The sequence below is a fragment of the Maniola jurtina genome, chromosome 18, assembly GCF_905333055.1.
Source record: "Maniola jurtina chromosome 18, ilManJurt1.1, whole genome shotgun sequence".
NCBI lineage: Eukaryota > Metazoa > Arthropoda > Insecta > Lepidoptera > Nymphalidae > Maniola > Maniola jurtina.
Genome location: NC_060046.1, coordinates 4,248,722 through 4,266,428, shown reverse-complemented (window position 1 = coordinate 4,266,428; position 17,707 = coordinate 4,248,722). Strand labels below are relative to the sequence as shown.

Here is a 17,707-nt window from a genome sequence, read left to right as displayed (position 1 = left end):
TTTTCCTACTTTTAATAAATTTCAGCAATAAATTTCAAAATGTAGTTAATATTTAATTTACTTAATAATAAATTTTGTTTTCAAGAGTCAGCAATAATAAAAATATGTTGTCCTCAATATATTTAGATATTAATATCAGTGCTACCACCATTACTAGTCCATAAAATTATTTCGTACGCAGTCGGTGAATTTATTTACAAGTTCTATTTTGCCACCAGTTTGACACATAAAGAACATAATTCATCGAATTTTAAGTAATTTACTGTATTATTCTAGTGGAGAGATACAGTTTACAAGCATATTTTTCGGTATCAGAATGTTATGGTAACAGCCTCTCGACCTATAATAACTATAGGATAAAGTATGGTCGTGCGTGTCGTCTGAACGTACAATAGTGATGTGTGAACAGAGTGAAATAAGTTATTTGGACGGTGATATAGTATGGGTGAAGCTGGGCTCGTGCTTTTGGCCCGGCGAGGTGGTGGGTCCAGAGAAGCTGCCACCAGATCTGTTGCCGTCGTTCCGAAAGCCCCCCATAGCTGTTGTGAAGTTCTTCCAAGAAGACTCTTAGTAAGTTTACAAATATAACCTAGTTAATGCGGTTTAATGTTGAATAAAAGGCTGCATACACTAAACTGCCCAGGTAAATTGTCTTTGTTGTGAACTTCAAACCAAGCATTTTATGCAAAGAGGTTTTTTTAAGCAGTCATAATTTTTTGATAGACTTGTACAGTTCTGGTTCCTAAAATGTACCTAAATAATTTTTGTAGCAAGGTTTTTAGATTACTTATTGACATTTTGATATAATATATAGGTAACAAAGAATTTATACACTAATTTATTCTGTTTCAGTGAATATGTCAAGAACTTGAACAGCATCTTTAAATATAATTGTAGCCGCAAGAATGAATTCATCAATAAAGGGCTATGTAAGTTATTCCATATCTGCACTAATATTAAAGAGAGTGTCATCAGTTACAGTTCATGACTTATGATGATGATATTCTTGATTTTTGGTTTAAAATACAAAGCTTTATTTTGTCTTAGGTTAGTAGCTAACATGTAGACTGAACTAGAAACCAGTACTATCTTTTAACAACTTTACAGGATTAAGGAAAAAACTTGTTTCCTTTAGCTAAATAATGATTGTATACACGCTAGTATAGGTGAAGCCGAAGCCTGGCTAGAACAGTTCACAAAAGTTAAGGAACTTGTAACAAAACATTTAGGCTTCAACGTCACTGGCAGGAGTCAAATATTCCTACATTCGACGCTAGGTAGCCTATGAATCACCTATTTTTCTTTGATTTTACTACACAGCTAGTATTTGACATAATTTTTTTTTAAATAATTGATTCAGGATCAAACTGAGAGTTCCCTCACTCTGTCACTAGTTTGTTTTGTGTTTTTTCAAATTTTTGTTCCAAATTAGATAACTCTTGAGCTGCGACACTGCCGAGTACAAAATAGCATAAAGTGAAATGGTTAAAAATCTGATATAGGACATGGTACCAGTTCAATTGATGTTTGGCTAGACGTTAATACATTTTTAGTACCACAAAATGTCTGAAACGCATTTTTATGTTCTAAACATAAAAATCCCTTGCATATAGGGACTGTATTTTAGAGATTCTATACAACTGAATTAGTACTGCTATGATATGTTTTCCTGGCAGCTACCATTCGTGTTCAAGTACAGTACGAATAATCCTAATTTTTTTGAATACAGACATGTATAGAACAAAACATGGTCCCATGGAGAAGTTTCCGGAAGATGTGATAAGAGCCGAGACCGCTGTGGGTGGTGATATTAAGATCTTAACTCGGGATGAGTTTCAAGAAACCAAAAAAGAAAGCTATGCTGGCTTGTTTGGGGATCCGAGGAAGACTCCCTCATCTTCTAAAAAAGGTATGTAATCTAAATATATAAAAAGAAAACGGGTGCATAATCTAACTCATGGATTGACCCATCAACACCCATCCTGAACCCTTTGATCTAGAAAGCTAGGTCACAGGGCTTGGGCTAGGGCCTAAGCTGCACAGAGATTTCCTATTAATTTGTAGACAGCAAATAAGGCCAGATTTCACAAAATTCCCATGAGTAGGGAATAAAAAGGATTAATATTTTCACCGAACATACCTGAGCATGACCCTAGGTGGTTGCTAGTTCCATACATTGTTGCTAATTTGCATATCCACAAAACTTTAACTAAAATAAATTGTAAGTTTAAAATTATTCCATCTTTTCTGAATGCGGAAAAGGACATCACTAATTTGTAATTTTAGTGCTGTCAATTTTGTTACAAAGCAACAATCTTGCAAAACTACAACCTCTTTAATGCAGTGTTTGTAGCAATAAAAAGATTACTTTTCTCTAAAAGCAACTATGTTTGAATATTAAAAATAGTGTTTTTTACGTGACAACGTCTTATAATTCGATAGAGCCGGCTGCACGCACGAAAAAACATGACTCATGCGGCGTTACCTCGCTCTGAGGCGTTCCATGTAAGGCTTGAAGTGCAAGCGAGAGCGAGAACGAGCGACAAAGAAGCACAATAGGCCTTTGTTGTCACGTTCAACTATCGTCAGTAAACCGACTTTACAGACAACCAATTTTTTTATTTTATTTTTATATAGCCATATACAAATTAAGCTGTGCTATGAGATAATAGTGTAATCTTTTGTCCTCTCCCTGACCATTGAGCTGTTTAGGCTTTAACTGAATATGATTAATTATCTGGTTTACATTTATATCACTTATGTTCTTTTTCTTTTGCAGGAAAAGGTAGACTGCCTGAGTCATCAAAGCTGACTACACCTATTAGAAAGGTCAGTTATAGAATATTTAGTTATTATATATTTCTTAAGGTCTGGGGAGCTATAAAACCTTTCATTTATGAGCAGGCGGGAAAGAGATGATCTTATTCAAACTTACATTTTTTGAAAATATTTTTGTAAAGTGCAAATGACCTCAAGCTACAATATCAATAAAATTAGCTTCATCAAATATTTTAAAATATTTTTTAGTTAACAGAGTTGTTTATTGGGACCAAATTGCCCAAATATGTATATAATATCAAGATCAAACTCCATATTGTTATTAATCAATTCAAAAATAAACAGAAAACCTTAGCAAAAATAATATAAGCGCATTAGTGAAAGATGCTTAGTCTTTGTCTATACTCTATAGTTATATTATTTAAAATGATTTATTTATTGCACACTAAACTTAAAAAATAAGTTTTATAAAACTATTTTATTATTTACAGCTTAAAGAAAAGACAAACTATAAAGTCCACATACTGCTGCAAGGTTCTAAAACGCCGATCCAAAATCAGCCTACTGAAACTGTTTCAACACCTTCTACCAGCCGGGCTGGTTCTGAACCATCAGAGATTCCGGAAAAACCTGCTGAAGATAAAACCAAGGAGATGGAAAAGCCATTACCTTCCACTCCTGTGCCAAGCACACCGACAATGTCAAGCACAGGGCAATATGCCTGCCATGCATGCCAGTTTACAACAACCCGCTTAAATGTTTTAATTTTACACAACAAAACACACAGTGTTTCATATATTCCATACACGCCATCACCACCAGTCAAGAAAAAACCTGTTCACAAAACATCAAAATTTACTTCTGTCACCTCTAAAACACCAAAACCCAGAAAGCCGCGTCAAGATAAGCCAGAAAAAGCACATAAGAAGTCTCAAAGCCAAAAACGTGCTGCTGAACCAGAGCCTGTACCAGAAGTTAAAAAGCCGAAAACAGATGAAGAGATTAAAAGTAGTCTTTTAGCTGATTGGGATGACGGTGATGAGGAATCAAATGACGAATCTTCAGCCACGGTGATGACAAGGTCACCAGAAGTTCCCGTTGCCGCAGAGTCGCCAGCAGTTCCCACACCTGCCGAATTGCCTAGCGCCCAAATCCCTGGCGAGACTCCAACATCAGAAAACAAGTCAGATGTTTCTACTGCTAAAGAAAAACCGGAATCATCTAGTGATTCAAAATATGAATTTTGCGAGGATGAAGATTGGCCTGTTGAAGCTGATATTGGCAGGAAAATCCCTCGTATAAAAAATACATCAAAGAGGAAAAGCGAAACTAAAAGTCTCAGTATTGATGATGATGAAATGGCGAGAGAAGTTGCCGAATTGCTTAACAAAACAACTGTTCCAGAACTGCCATCGGCACCTGAACCCTTAAAAGTAGAGGAAAATTTTCCGGAGCCCTCAGTCGTCAAATCACCAGATAAACAGGCTAAGAAATCACAAGATCAAAGTCCACCTGAAAAAACAAAAAAAAGTGAGACACCGCCTACTAAAACAATATTTAAAACGAAGACGTTTTTTCGGAGCCGACACTCAAGAAGCCAAGATGCAATAGGTAAATATGTCGCAGAGCAGTTAAATGCTGCTGAGAGAATGGACTTGGCAGAAAGTGAATTAAATGGTGCAGATCTAGCTCCTCGACACGAGCTTACAGTTTCGCCTCCGATTGAACATGTAAAGGTTGCTCGCTTAGCACCCAAAATTCAACTAAAAAAAATGAAAGCTGAAGCGCAACTTCGAGAGAGAGAAAAATCTAAAGAGGATACCATTTTAAACATTTATAATACGAAACTGGAAACAACAAATGCTCCTGACCAAACTGAAGAAAAAGAAAATTCCGTGACACCATTGACAAATGAAGTAGAGCAAGATATGGTAAAAAATGATAAAAAACACGAAAAAAATGAAGAGAAAGAAATAACAGATTTACTTAAATTGGACAATTTAGAGAAAGAGGTTGAAATTAAGAATGGTACTTATGAAACCACAATAATACACAAGGAAAAAGAATCTACATCTCAAGATGAACAAAGCGAGTCAGAACTGAAAACGAATGATAATTCAGTAATTGAACCAAGACTTGAAACGATTGATAATTCAGTAACTGAACCAATACTGGAAACGATTGATACTTCAGTAACTGCACCGAGACTTGAAACGGTTGATACTTCAGTAACTGAAACAAGACTTGAAACGATTGATAATTCTGTAACTGAACCAAGATTAGAAACGGTCGATAATTGTGTAACTGAACCAAGATTAGAAACATTTGATAATTCTGTAATTGAACCAAGATTGGAAATGATTGATAATTCAGTAACTGAACCAAGATTAGAAACGTTCGATAATTCTGTAACTGAACCAACATTGGAAATGATTGACAATTCAGTAACTGAACCAATTCTTCAAACGATTGATATTTCAGTAACTGAACCAAGACTTGGAACAATCGATAATTCAGTCACTGAATCAAGACTTGCAATAATTGATAATGCAATAACTGAACCAAGACAGGAAACGATTGATAATTCAGTAACTGAACTAAAACTTGAATCGAGTAATTCAGTAATAAAATTTAAAGCAAATGATCTCGAAAAATCATATGAACCATTTATGAATGAATCTACTGCATCTGCTGTCGATGCACTGTTAAGTGTGTCTAGAGAAGCGGACAGGGTCACCAAAGTAATTAGTGATGATCCCCCAGAAGACCTGTTTGAAGAAGATATTAAAGATAACGCCAGTGTAAATGGTTTTACTCTCACAAACTATCAGGCTGTTGATGAAAATAATGATCAAAAAATGAATATAACAGGTATCAAATGTGCTACTGAACAACCTCTTGTTAATATAAGTGTTGACACGAAACAAAATGAGAATGACAGTTTACTAAACGAGTTGCAAGAAAGGAATAATATTTCCGACTTAAATAATATTCAAGATACTACTAGTGCTACAGAGACAGAAACCGCAATTGAAGAGGATGTAAGCCACACTTTGCCCCCTAAGATTGGTTTTGAAGAGGTTGTGATCTCTACTTTACCGTCTAAGAGTGATATGATTTCGGAGCTTGTTTCAAATGAAATAAATAAGTGTTATGCTACAGATAACACCCCTTCTGAATCAGATCTACAAATTGCTGAGGCACTTATTAACTTACCGACAACTACTTTGCAAAATAAATCATCTATAAACCACCTTGAAAATAATACCTTGGCTGTATCTTCAGATGACCATAAAGTACATACAAATGAAAATCCTTTTCAAGATATTACTAAACAAAACGTTCTAGAAGATACAAGAAATTCTATTACCACATCACTCCAATCTGATGTTCATCCTTCGAATAACGATAATATTAATTCTCGGTTTGAGACAGAACAAGAGAAAAGTGAAAATTTAAGTGCTGCAAAATCTTTAGTGCAGATGTCTGAAACAATCGATCATAAGATTAAGATTCCTGAAATCGATCAGGCAAACAATAAAGAAATTTTGAGTATTCTGAAACGTAAAGAAGATGATATAAATTTAAGTAGTCAAGTGATCACAAAACCTCATACTGAAGTAATCACAAAAGTTAGTAGTGAAGATCATAAATCTACAAATATTACTAATGAGTGTAAACAAAACACAATTGTACATTCGTCAAAATTATTAAAAATTCTGGAAGAACCTCGTATACCTAAAGTATCCCCAGTGAAAAAACCCGTTACCAAACAAGTTATCGTCCCTGGAAAAGAAAAAATTTTAAACTTTGAAGTTGGAAAGCCTATTTTAAAACCTAAATCTCAATCGCCCAAACAAAAAATTATTATTCGCCGGACTGTTCCAAATAAAACACTTCTAAACAACATTACTGAAGTAGCAACACCTGACAAAATTATTTTATCTCGTACGAGCAAGCCTACACAGGACGGGTCTCCCATGCAAACATACACTATTCAGACGACGCCAGAGCCTCCTCCCACAGGAGAAGGCAACACTATTATCATACAACAAAAGATTAGGAAAATATCTAAGCCAATGTCCAAACTGCAGAAAATTAAACCTCCTCTGCAAACGTCACCAGTTACAGTTGTAGCAGAAAATAAGAAAACAAACAAAGATGATGCAATGTTTGATATCAATTCCATGCCCGTTGTGCTCTCTGATGATATTTTGACACCAGAGAGTATCGAAAAGATGCCAATAGTGATGTCAGATGGGAATGTTATTACTAATTCAAACAGCCCGCCTAAACTTATAAAAACTAAAGCTATCGTTGAAAATGAAAAGGTTGCTTTAAGCGCAGTGACCACTAAATCTGAAATAAAAACTTTATTAATGAATTCAACGAATGAAGTGAGTAAAGTTACAACACCCAATATTCTGTCGAAATCCTCAAAGTTACGAGGTGCCAAGCCAATGCTTGTGATAGATAAGGTTACCGGGAAACAGAAAATCATAATGACAAAACCTGAACCTCCTGTAAAAGAAATTAAACAACCCCAAACTTTGATACAATCTGCTCCTCAAAGTAGTGTTAAGCCAGAAAAGTTCATTATTTTACCTACGCAAAGTTCTCCTCGCCCTGGTAAAACACAGAAAATAGTTATCGATCCACAAACTGGCAAAGCGCACGTTCTCGTTGGGAAAGGAGCAGAACCTCCTTTAAGTGTAGGTGACAATAAGCCAGTTTCCGCCAAACTTATACCATCTGCATCCGATGCTAGTGCACCTGGTAATACTGTTATGATCATTACAAATGCTCAAGGAGCTCAATCTAGGATAGTTCTTACACCGGAACACGAAAAAATATTGTTTCCTAATAAGCAACAAAACGTATCTCAGCTTAAAACAGTAACGCATCGTGTGACATCTGGTGCTAGCTCCGCCCAAAAATCTGTCGTTTCATCTCCTAACCAAACTAAGACTCAAACAAAAATTTTTCCTAAACAGAAAAGTGCTATTATTACTTCTAAAGGACAACTTATAGTAGGCGGACGCATCGCTACAACGACTCAAAATATAGCTCCGTTGCCAGAGATAAGACCAGCTCCCAAACGAATACTAGCAGCCGAACCTAAAAGGCTTGTTCAAACTATACAGAAAAATTCATCAGAGCGTTTAATATTTCTACAACAGAAATCTGGAGCGGTTATGCAGCTAACAGCAGCACAATTCGAACACTTGCAAAGAACAGGCCAAATAATACAGAAAGCACCTCAGGAAAAACTAATGCTTCAAAAATCTATTACTATTTCTCCCAATGAAACAGTTGTCGTACCGCCAGTTCCAAAACAGAGAGCGAGAAAACAACCTGTTGAATCGCCAACACCACCAAAAAAGGTTAAACACGAAATAGCTATAGCGCCCGCGCCTGTAGCGCTACCTGCCCTCACACCGTTGTCTAATACGATACCTTCTCCTGTGGTAAATATTCCCAGCGCACCCAGCAGTGCGTCCGCCACGAACTATTCGGACTTAGATAATATAGAAGAACTATTACCCTCAACAGCAATCGCTAGACAAGATATTAGGCCATCACAACCCGAAATAGCCGCCGCGCAAACGCCTCCCGCTTCTCTTTCGGACGGGCAACTGCTGGCAGTGCCCGGAGAGCATTTCGGAGGACCGCCGGGCTCGTTTTATCTATGTGTGGAAGAAAATGGATCGTACACTGTGATAGACCATCGACCGTTAGTTCTTGAAAATAATCAGCTCGTGCCTATGGCGGAGCCGTTGCCGGTGCTCGCTCAACCGGAGCGTAGAGACATTTTAGAAGCGGCGCTCGCGAATAGTGACGTCTTCCATGCTGAAACGCCACGCGACGATGCACCAGACTTCAGAGATCTAAACGCCAACGTATCGGTACACTGTCGCGTCTCCGAAACGAGTACGACACTTAATCAGCCAATAATGACGCCGGTCGAAGTACCGTCGAAAGCGGACAGCGAGCCGGCGATGCCTTCTACTCTAGAGGACGGGTTAGCTGTCATCGGGGTCACGCCGCTGACGGTGCCGACGTCGCTCGAACTGCCGATAACCGTGACCGATCCACGAATAGCACCTAAAACCACAGACCCGTTGAGTAACAACAATTACGGTGCAGCGTTATTACCTTCGCCCAACACGGAAATGACTTTCGCGACGTCTGAACAAATGGAAGTTTCCGTCGTCGGCCCAATATCCATGCCACTTCTTACGGAAGAAGATGCAGTTGGAAAATCGATGCCAATTTTAACAGATGAGGTCACAGAAAGGACAATTTCGTCGGTGGAGTCTACAATCGGATCTCCGTCTTCGATCGACGTGCGGGAGTCCGAGAACGAGGACAGCGGGCAGTGGCCGCGCCGGCTGCTCACGCCCTCCTCCGACACATCCGAGACCTCTGCCGAGATCCCCTTGCAGCCTGTGATGCAGTTATCCGCCAACGACCTTTCTCACAACAGTTAAAAGTTCATTTCCATCCATTCTTATTATTTCAATTTCGCATTTCCATCGTGAAAGTTGATTAATTTTGATGGATTTATTATTAGTGCTAATCAACTGATACTAAAGTATGTGCAATAGATTGATTCAAAGATGTTTTTCTTTGATTTATCATCTGAAAACTGTACAAAGAGTACCTACAGAAAATTTCTGCCAATTTGTTAAACTGTTGAAATAAAATGAAGTTTAGTGAAGCTAACCTTGAGGAACGTTGGGGACGTTTAGAACGTGCTGATGTAGATGACTATATGTAAATATAATAATATATAATATTTAATCAAATGTGGATTTTAGTTGTACGCTCACAATGTCATGACTTCTTTTAACAAGATATATCAAATGCATTAGTGCACATCAATTAGAGTAAGTTTTATGATTGTAAATTGAAACTGAATTATGTACTGTTGGCTCCCATGTGTAATATATTAAAGGTTAGGTATATTATAATATTTTTATAACGTTTAGCAATCTTTTAAATAATAATTATTATAAGTATCCTAATTTGTACACGAAGTACGACATAAATTATGCTATTGTGTTATGTACCCGCATTTTTTTTTCTATAATTATGTGAAAACTACGTCAATCATAAGCGTTACTTTTTAAACCATTTGGTTGAGAGAATTCAGTTTAATGATAGCTGTAGTTTTAATGTTAAGTACAATATTTGTTGAATCAACGTTAAATATTGTCAAAGGCACATATTGATTTATTTGAGTGATCTATATCAGAATCTAGATCGGAATATTATAAAAATGGAGTCTTTAGATACTTCTGTGTAGTTTAAGGTTTTAATAAATAAAACTTTATTCAATATTTCATTTTTATTTCATATCAACCTTATCCTAAAGTGAAATAATAATAAAATAAAATATAAATTGAACTTTATTTTATATTTACTGTGTTATAAAATATATGCAACAAGAATATCTTTTTGTATATGTAAATGTACAAAAGGTGTAATTTAATTAATACGAACAAACAAAAGTGAAATTCGTACTTCATTTTTAAGTTTAACTAATAACTTAGGTATCGACATCTAATGTTTATTATAAATTCGTATTGTAAAAACAGCATGAATAATAAATTACGTAGGTAACTTACAGAACCAACTGTTTAGACAATTTTAATCAAAACGATATGTAATAACAACCTACAACAGTCACTTTAAATCTAAGGTCTGAATTCCTCGTACATTGATACGGTGGCACGTGTACGTACGTACCCTACTGTTTGTAGACACTCTTACGGCCAAAATTAATGTTCAATCTATCTTTAACTTGTCGATAAATTACTTAGCAACGCTGTTATTTGTCAAAAAGACTTGACGAATAACAACATTGCTAAGTAACTTATCGACAGATTACAGATAGATTGATTATATTAATTTCGGCTGTCAATCGCAGCGCACTGAAGTTGAGACATATAAAGATCATAACTGTCTTTGCTCAGCCTTAAGTTTTAGTTAAATCACAACTTTTGTGGCTATGAGCACTTGTCACTCAGGCTCAGATCAGTCTTTGACTTTGCTCAGGCTTAAGTTTCAGTTAAAACGAGACAGATTTATATCAGTGACTAGCTGATGCCCGCGACTTCATTCGCGTGGATGTAGTTTTTTAAAAATCCCGTGGGAACTCTTTGATTTTCCGGGATAAAAAGTAGCCTATGTGCTAATCCAGAGTATAATCTATCTCCATTCTAAATTTCAGCCCAATCCGTCCAGTAGTTTTTGCGTGAAGGAGTAACAAACATACACACACACACACACACATACAAACTTTCGGCTTTATAATATTAGTGTGATATAACGCTGTCTCGTTTTAACAGTCCTTCGAAAAAGAATTTAGAAGAAACTTAAGTTTGAGCTATGTCAAAGTGATAGAGTAGGTATAGACCTCAGCCTGAGACGCTGATAGGCACTGGTAGATAGCTAACGCATAGTGCATTCGTACGTACGACAGGTTGTACCTATATACGATGGACGTCAACATAGGAGGAATTAGGACTTGAGCGCAACGCACACCGGCAGAGCCAAGATGCACCGTCTTTCTTGATATCAATTTAAAGTTTTATTTACTTTGACATAACGAGGGAGCGAACGCTAAGTCCAAGCGTGTTCGAGCGTGGCACACGTTTGTGTTTAGTACAATACCCGGCAGGAAATATTGCACATCGAACTTTAGAAAGAGATAACGATTTCGTAGAGCGTTGTCTATGTCGTTGAAACCGACGAAACGTCTCATAGGTATGAGTGACAGAGACAACGCTCTACGAAGCCAAAATCTCTTTCTAAAGTTCGATGTGCAATATTTCATGCCAGGTACTGTAGCTACATAAACCTACCTACTAACGGATTGTCAAAGAAATTAAAAGCTAAGTTGTTATCAAATAGACTCGACTCTATGCCTGTTTGCGCTGTCCCTTATGAAAATAATTACTCGTGATTTAATGTATAAATTAAAAAGCACATATTAAATATTACTAAAAAAATATATTTTACAAAATATAATCAAATTATCTACATTATTGACTTGTGCGATGATAATGGTAAATATATCACATCACAATAAACCTATAAGCAATCGACTCCTCGTTATAAAAACGTTTGTTAACGAGGAATCGTTTGAATCATATGAACAGAGTTAAATAAAATTAATATATGTGATCTCTGCCTCATACTGAATACATGAGCAATTTCATTACGTAAGTTTGTATTCTACATTTTCTATAATAAACCACTGCACTAAAAATCAGAAACAAAAAGAAGTTTTTTGATGTTTTACATCCGTACTCGTAATATTATTTTATATTTGATCATTTCATTCATAACATATTCTTTATTGCTTTGTTTGTTTATTGCTAAATATACTTTATTTTTGGCATTACTTAATAATAAATACTTTTCAGAACTTTATGGATTCCTGAAATCGCCGTGAACAATTGTAATTATGTATGTATTTTCGATTAAGAGGCTTTCTTCGAGTATCTCTGAGGATATTCTTGAACTCTTGACGCAACAGTTGCAACCTGTTACGTTATACATGTCTCCGTTCTCGTCATTGACTCGGTTGCGCTAAGTTTGCACCTCGCTGGAATGCGGCGCCTCTCCCACTTCCCCGCGCACCTTCCCGCGGTCGTCTTATCGCGTCCGTACGGTACCTAAGCGTCAGTGTGACGTAATCGACGCGAGGTGCAAACTTAGCTTGACCGAGTAGTTAGTATGTGTGAATAGTTCGTCACTTCAGTGCTTGTCGCGTGGTGTTGGGCAGGAACAGGCACATGAGGCCGCCGCTGGCCAGCAGAATGGCGACTATGAAAGTGGGCGCGGGACAGTAGCTGTCCAACAGCGCGGCGATCACTACGTTGCCGATGATGCCGCCGAGTCTCGCCGCTACCATTGACACGGCTACACCGGTCGCACTGGAAAGGAACATTAGATGATATAAGGTATAATTCTTGGAATTAACAGCGCGCGTGAATTTTACTTGTGGTTACGTCGCGCGTATACAATGGAATTGGTCCGTGCCAGTGAGCAAGCGCTCGTAAACGCACACATTACGATACGTCTTAAACACAAGCGGCACTTAGCACAAGTGAACCGTTGCCTAGCGGTCAAAGGCTCTCCGGTTGCGATATCCAGGAATTAGGGAGACGCAGATTCGTACCCTGCCGGTTCCGCAATTTTGATATGTATTTAAAACTAGCTGATGTCCGAAACTTCCGACATAAGAAATAGCTACTAAATTTTATCAAAATCGGTTAAACTGTTGGGCCGTGAAAAGCTAGCAGACAGACAGACACACTTTTAATTTATAATATTAAATAGTATGGATTTTTTTAATAAAAAATAGCCAGAAGGCGGGTCACCTCATGTGATTACCGCCGCCCATGAATATTTGCAGCACCAGAGGTATCGCCGAAGCGTTGCTGTTATTTTAGAATATTTACCGCAAGTTGGTGGGGAAGACCTCCGTGATGAGGCAGTCGAGCGAGGCGTTGCCGCACGAGATGACGGAGCTGAACACCGCGCTCACCACCAGGTTGTTGGTCTTGTTGTACACGAAGTACATCGCCGCGGAGCACAGGCCCGCCGAGAACGTCGCGAACACTGGAATCAAGGTGAATCATTCAAATATGCAGGAGAACCATTCACTGACAATGTCCAAGACGAAGTGATAGCGAGCAGGCTACGTGATGCCGTCGTAGGGGTGATGGCCATTGCAGACGAATAGTTCTAGGCTGAGATCTATAGAGCGCACTTTGACTTTGCTTAAAGTTGAGTTTTAATTAAAACGAGACAGATTTATGCCAGCGGTATAACGCTGTCTCGTTTTGACAGTGTCTTAAGAGCAAAATCAAAGTGCGCTCTATAGATCTCAGCTCTATGGTCACAGAGTACCTAAGGATACGACATTGCAATATACGTACAGAGGTTCCACGAAACCGTCTGGACAGAGCAATCGTGCAATGCGGGATAACGGAGCGACTGTAGAGGCATGCAGCCTCTTTTAAGACTGGCAGCTGCGAAGAAAGCAACACACTTTGCAGCTGTCACTTAGAACACAATTTGAATTCGGAACAATTCGAATATCCTGCTGGCCTGGACGAACCCCGGGCAGCGCATTCATCACATTCACTTCAGATCATCAAGACCGAAACACCTCGTTCAAGCCTGGCAAGCTCTGGCCCTCGTTTTCTACCACAGTTCTAATTATAACCACAGCACATGTTGTAATTACAGCCCATGTAATACAAGTGATAATAATTGTTAGCGGCATTTTTATTTATCAGTTATCATACGCTGCATGGCTGCTACACGACCTAAACTGGCCAGCTGGCCTACGTAGCTGGGGCGCTATGTTGAATCATCGCCGTGGTCGTCATTAAGGTCCACGAGATCAAGGGCGTCGACTACTGTGTCTATAGTACTACTAGTGAGCGTAGAGTGGGATGCTCTCCGGCGCGATGGACTGACTACATAAAGAGGGTGGTGGGAAGAGGAAGACTGAGTACAGGGTGTGATGGCGCTTACTAGGGAAGTCCTAGGGCATTTATGTTATGACTTACCTAAGAAGAACTTCCTTCCCAATCGGTCCATTCCCAACACAGCGAAGATGTTCGATGGTATAGCAGCGGCCACGGTGATCAGCGAGTCCATGAACACAGAGGAGTGTATATGCGAATCGCAAGCTGCCTCCGCTGAATGAGTTCCGTACTGCGTCACATAGGCTGTGACTTGGCAGATGTCTGCCTCAGCATTGTCGTGGGTCCTCGACCACTCGTCGAAGCGGTTGAACATTTCAGGGAACCACATCATCAACCCGTAGTATCTGGGAGTGGAAAAATAAACTTATTTATATTGTTAATTTTTTCGATGGAACATACAAATTGGCAAATTTAATTGGGAACACTTACGAAAACTTTTTGAATCATTCTGATTTTGCTAACTTATAAAAAGAGAGGGTAGAACATTATGTTAGCAGTCAGTTTGCATATAAAGTGGAATGGTCGTCCAATACAGGATGACAGACAGTTTCGCCACTTTTACTGCAGTGACTGACGGACAACCTACCATCTAAATCAATGTCTGTTTTCAAGACAAATATCTGGATAAATCTTCTGCTCCATCAGTCATTAATCACAATGATTAACGAAATTTACGGACATAGAACCTATGTAGGTTCTGTGTCCGTAAATTCCTATTGGAGTGTTCTTAATGAAGGCCTTAGATGTAAAGAATGTGAAAATCACAACTTACCCGATATGGAATGTAAAGTTAATTGTAATGGAGATCGTAGTAAATTTCAATATAGGCGGTACGAACAGCTGTTTGCTGTGTTCTACGATATCTCCCATCATTTTCTTCAGCTTAGACTTTGGCTTAATTTCCTTAGCTTCTACGAATTTCTCTGGTTTTAGGTGTATGGGCTCGTCTACCAGAATTTGTTTAACAGGGTACAATTCCTTGTCCCTACCCGTGTTCATCATGTAAATGCTACGGAAAACCTCTAAGGCCTCGTCGTGTCGCCCCGTGGATATTAAAAACTTGGGGGATTCTGGTAGAAGTAACAGTAGAGCTGCTACCACGAAGGAAGGTAGTGACATCACCAACAGGAAGATTCGCCATGAATTGTAGACGAAGCCTCCGGTTTCACCTCCGATTCCTGTATACATATAAAAGGGTAAACTTACTAATTGACTGATTGAAATCTTATTAGGTCTAGAAACTTGAAGGTTTGCATGACGGTTTTCTTTATAACATAGCTCCCACTAAGAAAGGTTTTCAGAAAATCCTAACCGCGCGAAACCAAGAATAAACTACTTAGTCCTTTTATAAAAATAATTACTAAGGGTAGATAACTAAATATATGAAAAAAGTTCTCCACAAATCCAACAAAATAAGAAGATGTCATAGAATTTACTAGTCAGCAAAAAAGAATTTAATGCTTGGTTACGAGTATGTAATAAGAAAGAAATTCTTACCACTTGGAATGATAACCCAAGCCAGACCGGCGACGAACAGGTTACCAAGTGTCCAGAAAGCAGCCATGAAACTCAACATAGCTCCTCTCTTGTTCTTCGGCTGGAATTCTGCGAAGTACGACCAGATAACTGGACCTGATCCTCCTAACCTATAACAACATTATAAAGTAAATCATTGCGTCAAAGCTTAAACTGTTCAATGGCTTAAATTTGGCTAGTAACATTGGATGTGTGAGCTCTTATGGTCATTGGAGGATGGAGATTATTCATGGCTTTTACGTACGTTGAAATTAGGGAGTAATAAAATAGGAGAAATACAACATGGGGTTATTCAAGGGGCGGACCAACAAATTCCTGAAAGGCTGGCAACGCATCGGCGGTACCTCTGGTGCTGCAAATGTTCATGGGCGGCGGTAATTACTTAACATCAGGTGACCCGCCTGTTCGTTTGCTCGTTCAATATTATGATAATAGGTAAATTACAAAGAAGTGATGACCGATTTCATGAATTAGCCATATTGTAGGAACTTTTCAACAGACATAAAGTGAAGTGCGTCAGGAATATCAACTTACGCAGCACCATTGATGAAGCGGAAGAGCATGAAGAGCTCGTAGTTCTGGCTGAAGGAGGAAGCGACGATGGCGAGCCCGTTGATGATGGAAATGGCGATGAGCACGCGCTTGCGGCCCAGCGAGTCTGCCACCGAGCCCCACGCGTACGCGCCCACCATCATGCCGATGAAGATTATACTGTTCAGCCATCCCTGGGGACACAACGAAATAATATTATTAGAGTCTTTGTCTTCGTAATACTCTTGACAAAATGGCCGTGGTTAATGGGGGCGTTTTTTTCAGGGCATATGTAATTCGCTTTATGAGCATTCTCCACTTCTTTCTGCTGGCCGACAGACCATCAACCAGCAGACTAAAACTGGAACATAGTCAAACGGTATGGTGTCATATTCAACCTTTATGCAATGGTTATATTGACACATGTCGTCTGAATCGTCCTCTAAAGAAACTCCTATCTTGACTATGAATTCCGATGTAAGGAACCAAGGAATCCGTCAGATATTTTGCAATTTCTGATGTTTCTTGTGTTGTAACTTGTAGGTCTATAATCTAGCTTTGCCTTTTGAGTTTCGACGTCAAAATACCTTGGAAAAAATACGATGAATTGATGTCATAAAAAGAAAACGTGAGATTTGAGAATTATTATAATATTAACTACCTAGTACCTACCTACTGTGTTTTTAATTATTTACGTTTACGATGAAGATCGTAATAAAAATATTGCAAAACAATCAAGGTGTCTTCTCAACTCCTGTTAATGCTTTTACGACTTAATTTTTTTATTCGTCTATTGTAAATTACCTTCCAAGAAACTTTAGAAGACAAAATAAAGTAAACTGTTTAAGTTTTTAATCAGGCGTAACCTGGGCATAACAATTAGCATCTATTCTTTATACTAAACGAATTGGGAGAGTGGTTTTGAGAGCTGGCTGCATGAGGTAGCTATTAGCTGAGATTGGTCAAATATGTAGTGTAAATATTATTCACATTGTCAATTTTCCACAGAAACTACATACAGGTACTAGGTATGCATGTAAGTATTGCTATTTGTGCAAGCACGAATTTTGCGTAGTGGTAAATCAGGTGATATCATGGCCTAATAATGACCTAATGGCAGTGTTCCTCGAATCTTTGATTTTATTTAGCGTCATTGAATTAGTGACGCAAATGCCTTGGAGGTGTGAATGTGACGATTGAGTATAGCTATATAGACACGTATTTTTATTTAAATATGTATTGTCAAACGTTTGCTGTTCTTCCGAGTTGTATACAAAGATAAATCAGACTTATTTACTTGATTGTTTAGCATAGTTAGAGCTCTACATATAATGCATTCGTTGTTAGGT

The 17,707-nt window shown here is 38.3% G+C and overlaps 2 protein-coding genes and 1 long non-coding RNA gene across 5 annotated transcripts in view; 2 read left to right on the top strand and 1 right to left on the bottom strand.

Moving 5' to 3' along the window:
- The first annotated feature begins 131 nt into the window (after positions 1-131).
- LOC123874399 (titin-like) lies at positions 132-10,121 on the top strand. Its single transcript, XM_045919705.1, has 5 exons — positions 132-570; positions 853-929; positions 1,730-1,909; positions 2,780-2,829; positions 3,270-10,121. The coding sequence occupies exons 1-5, from the start codon at positions 398-400 to the stop codon at positions 9,267-9,269; spliced, it is 6,480 nt and encodes a 2,159-aa protein (XP_045775661.1). The 5' UTR covers positions 132-397; the 3' UTR covers positions 9,270-10,121.
- An 894-nt stretch (positions 10,122-11,015) lies between these two features.
- On the top strand, positions 11,016-12,040 carry LOC123874415. The gene is made up of 2 exons (XR_006797909.1): positions 11,016-11,443; positions 11,626-12,040. It is a non-coding gene; the product is annotated as an uncharacterized LOC123874415 (long non-coding RNA).
- The window catches only part of LOC123874406 (synaptic vesicle glycoprotein 2C-like), a 50,579-nt gene continuing 44,648 nt past the window's right edge, over positions 11,777-17,707 (bottom strand). For all 3 annotated transcript variants that reach the window (XM_045919713.1, XM_045919711.1, XM_045919712.1), the window contains exons 6-11: positions 16,362-16,552; positions 15,789-15,937; positions 15,064-15,469; positions 14,373-14,635; positions 13,254-13,413; positions 11,777-12,725 (exon numbers count right to left, since the gene is read on the bottom strand). In XM_045919713.1, the coding sequence (XP_045775669.1) occupies positions 12,542-12,725; positions 13,254-13,413; positions 14,373-14,635; positions 15,064-15,469; positions 15,789-15,937; positions 16,362-16,552 (1,353 nt within the window). In that variant the 3' untranslated portion in view covers positions 11,777-12,541. The remainder of the gene's footprint in view (positions 12,726-13,253; positions 13,414-14,372; positions 14,636-15,063; positions 15,470-15,788; positions 15,938-16,361; positions 16,553-17,707) is intronic.

Coding starts and splice junctions, on each gene's coding strand:
- LOC123874399 (XM_045919705.1), top strand. CDS start 398: ATGTGTGAACAGAGTGAAATAAGTTATTTGGACGGTGATATAGTATGG. Junction 571..852: donor TTCTTCCAAGAAGACTCTTA/GTAAGTTTACAA, acceptor ATTCTGTTTCAG/TGAATATGTCAAGAACTTGA. Junction 2,830..3,269: donor TGACTACACCTATTAGAAAG/GTCAGTTATAGA, acceptor TATTATTTACAG/CTTAAAGAAAAGACAAACTA.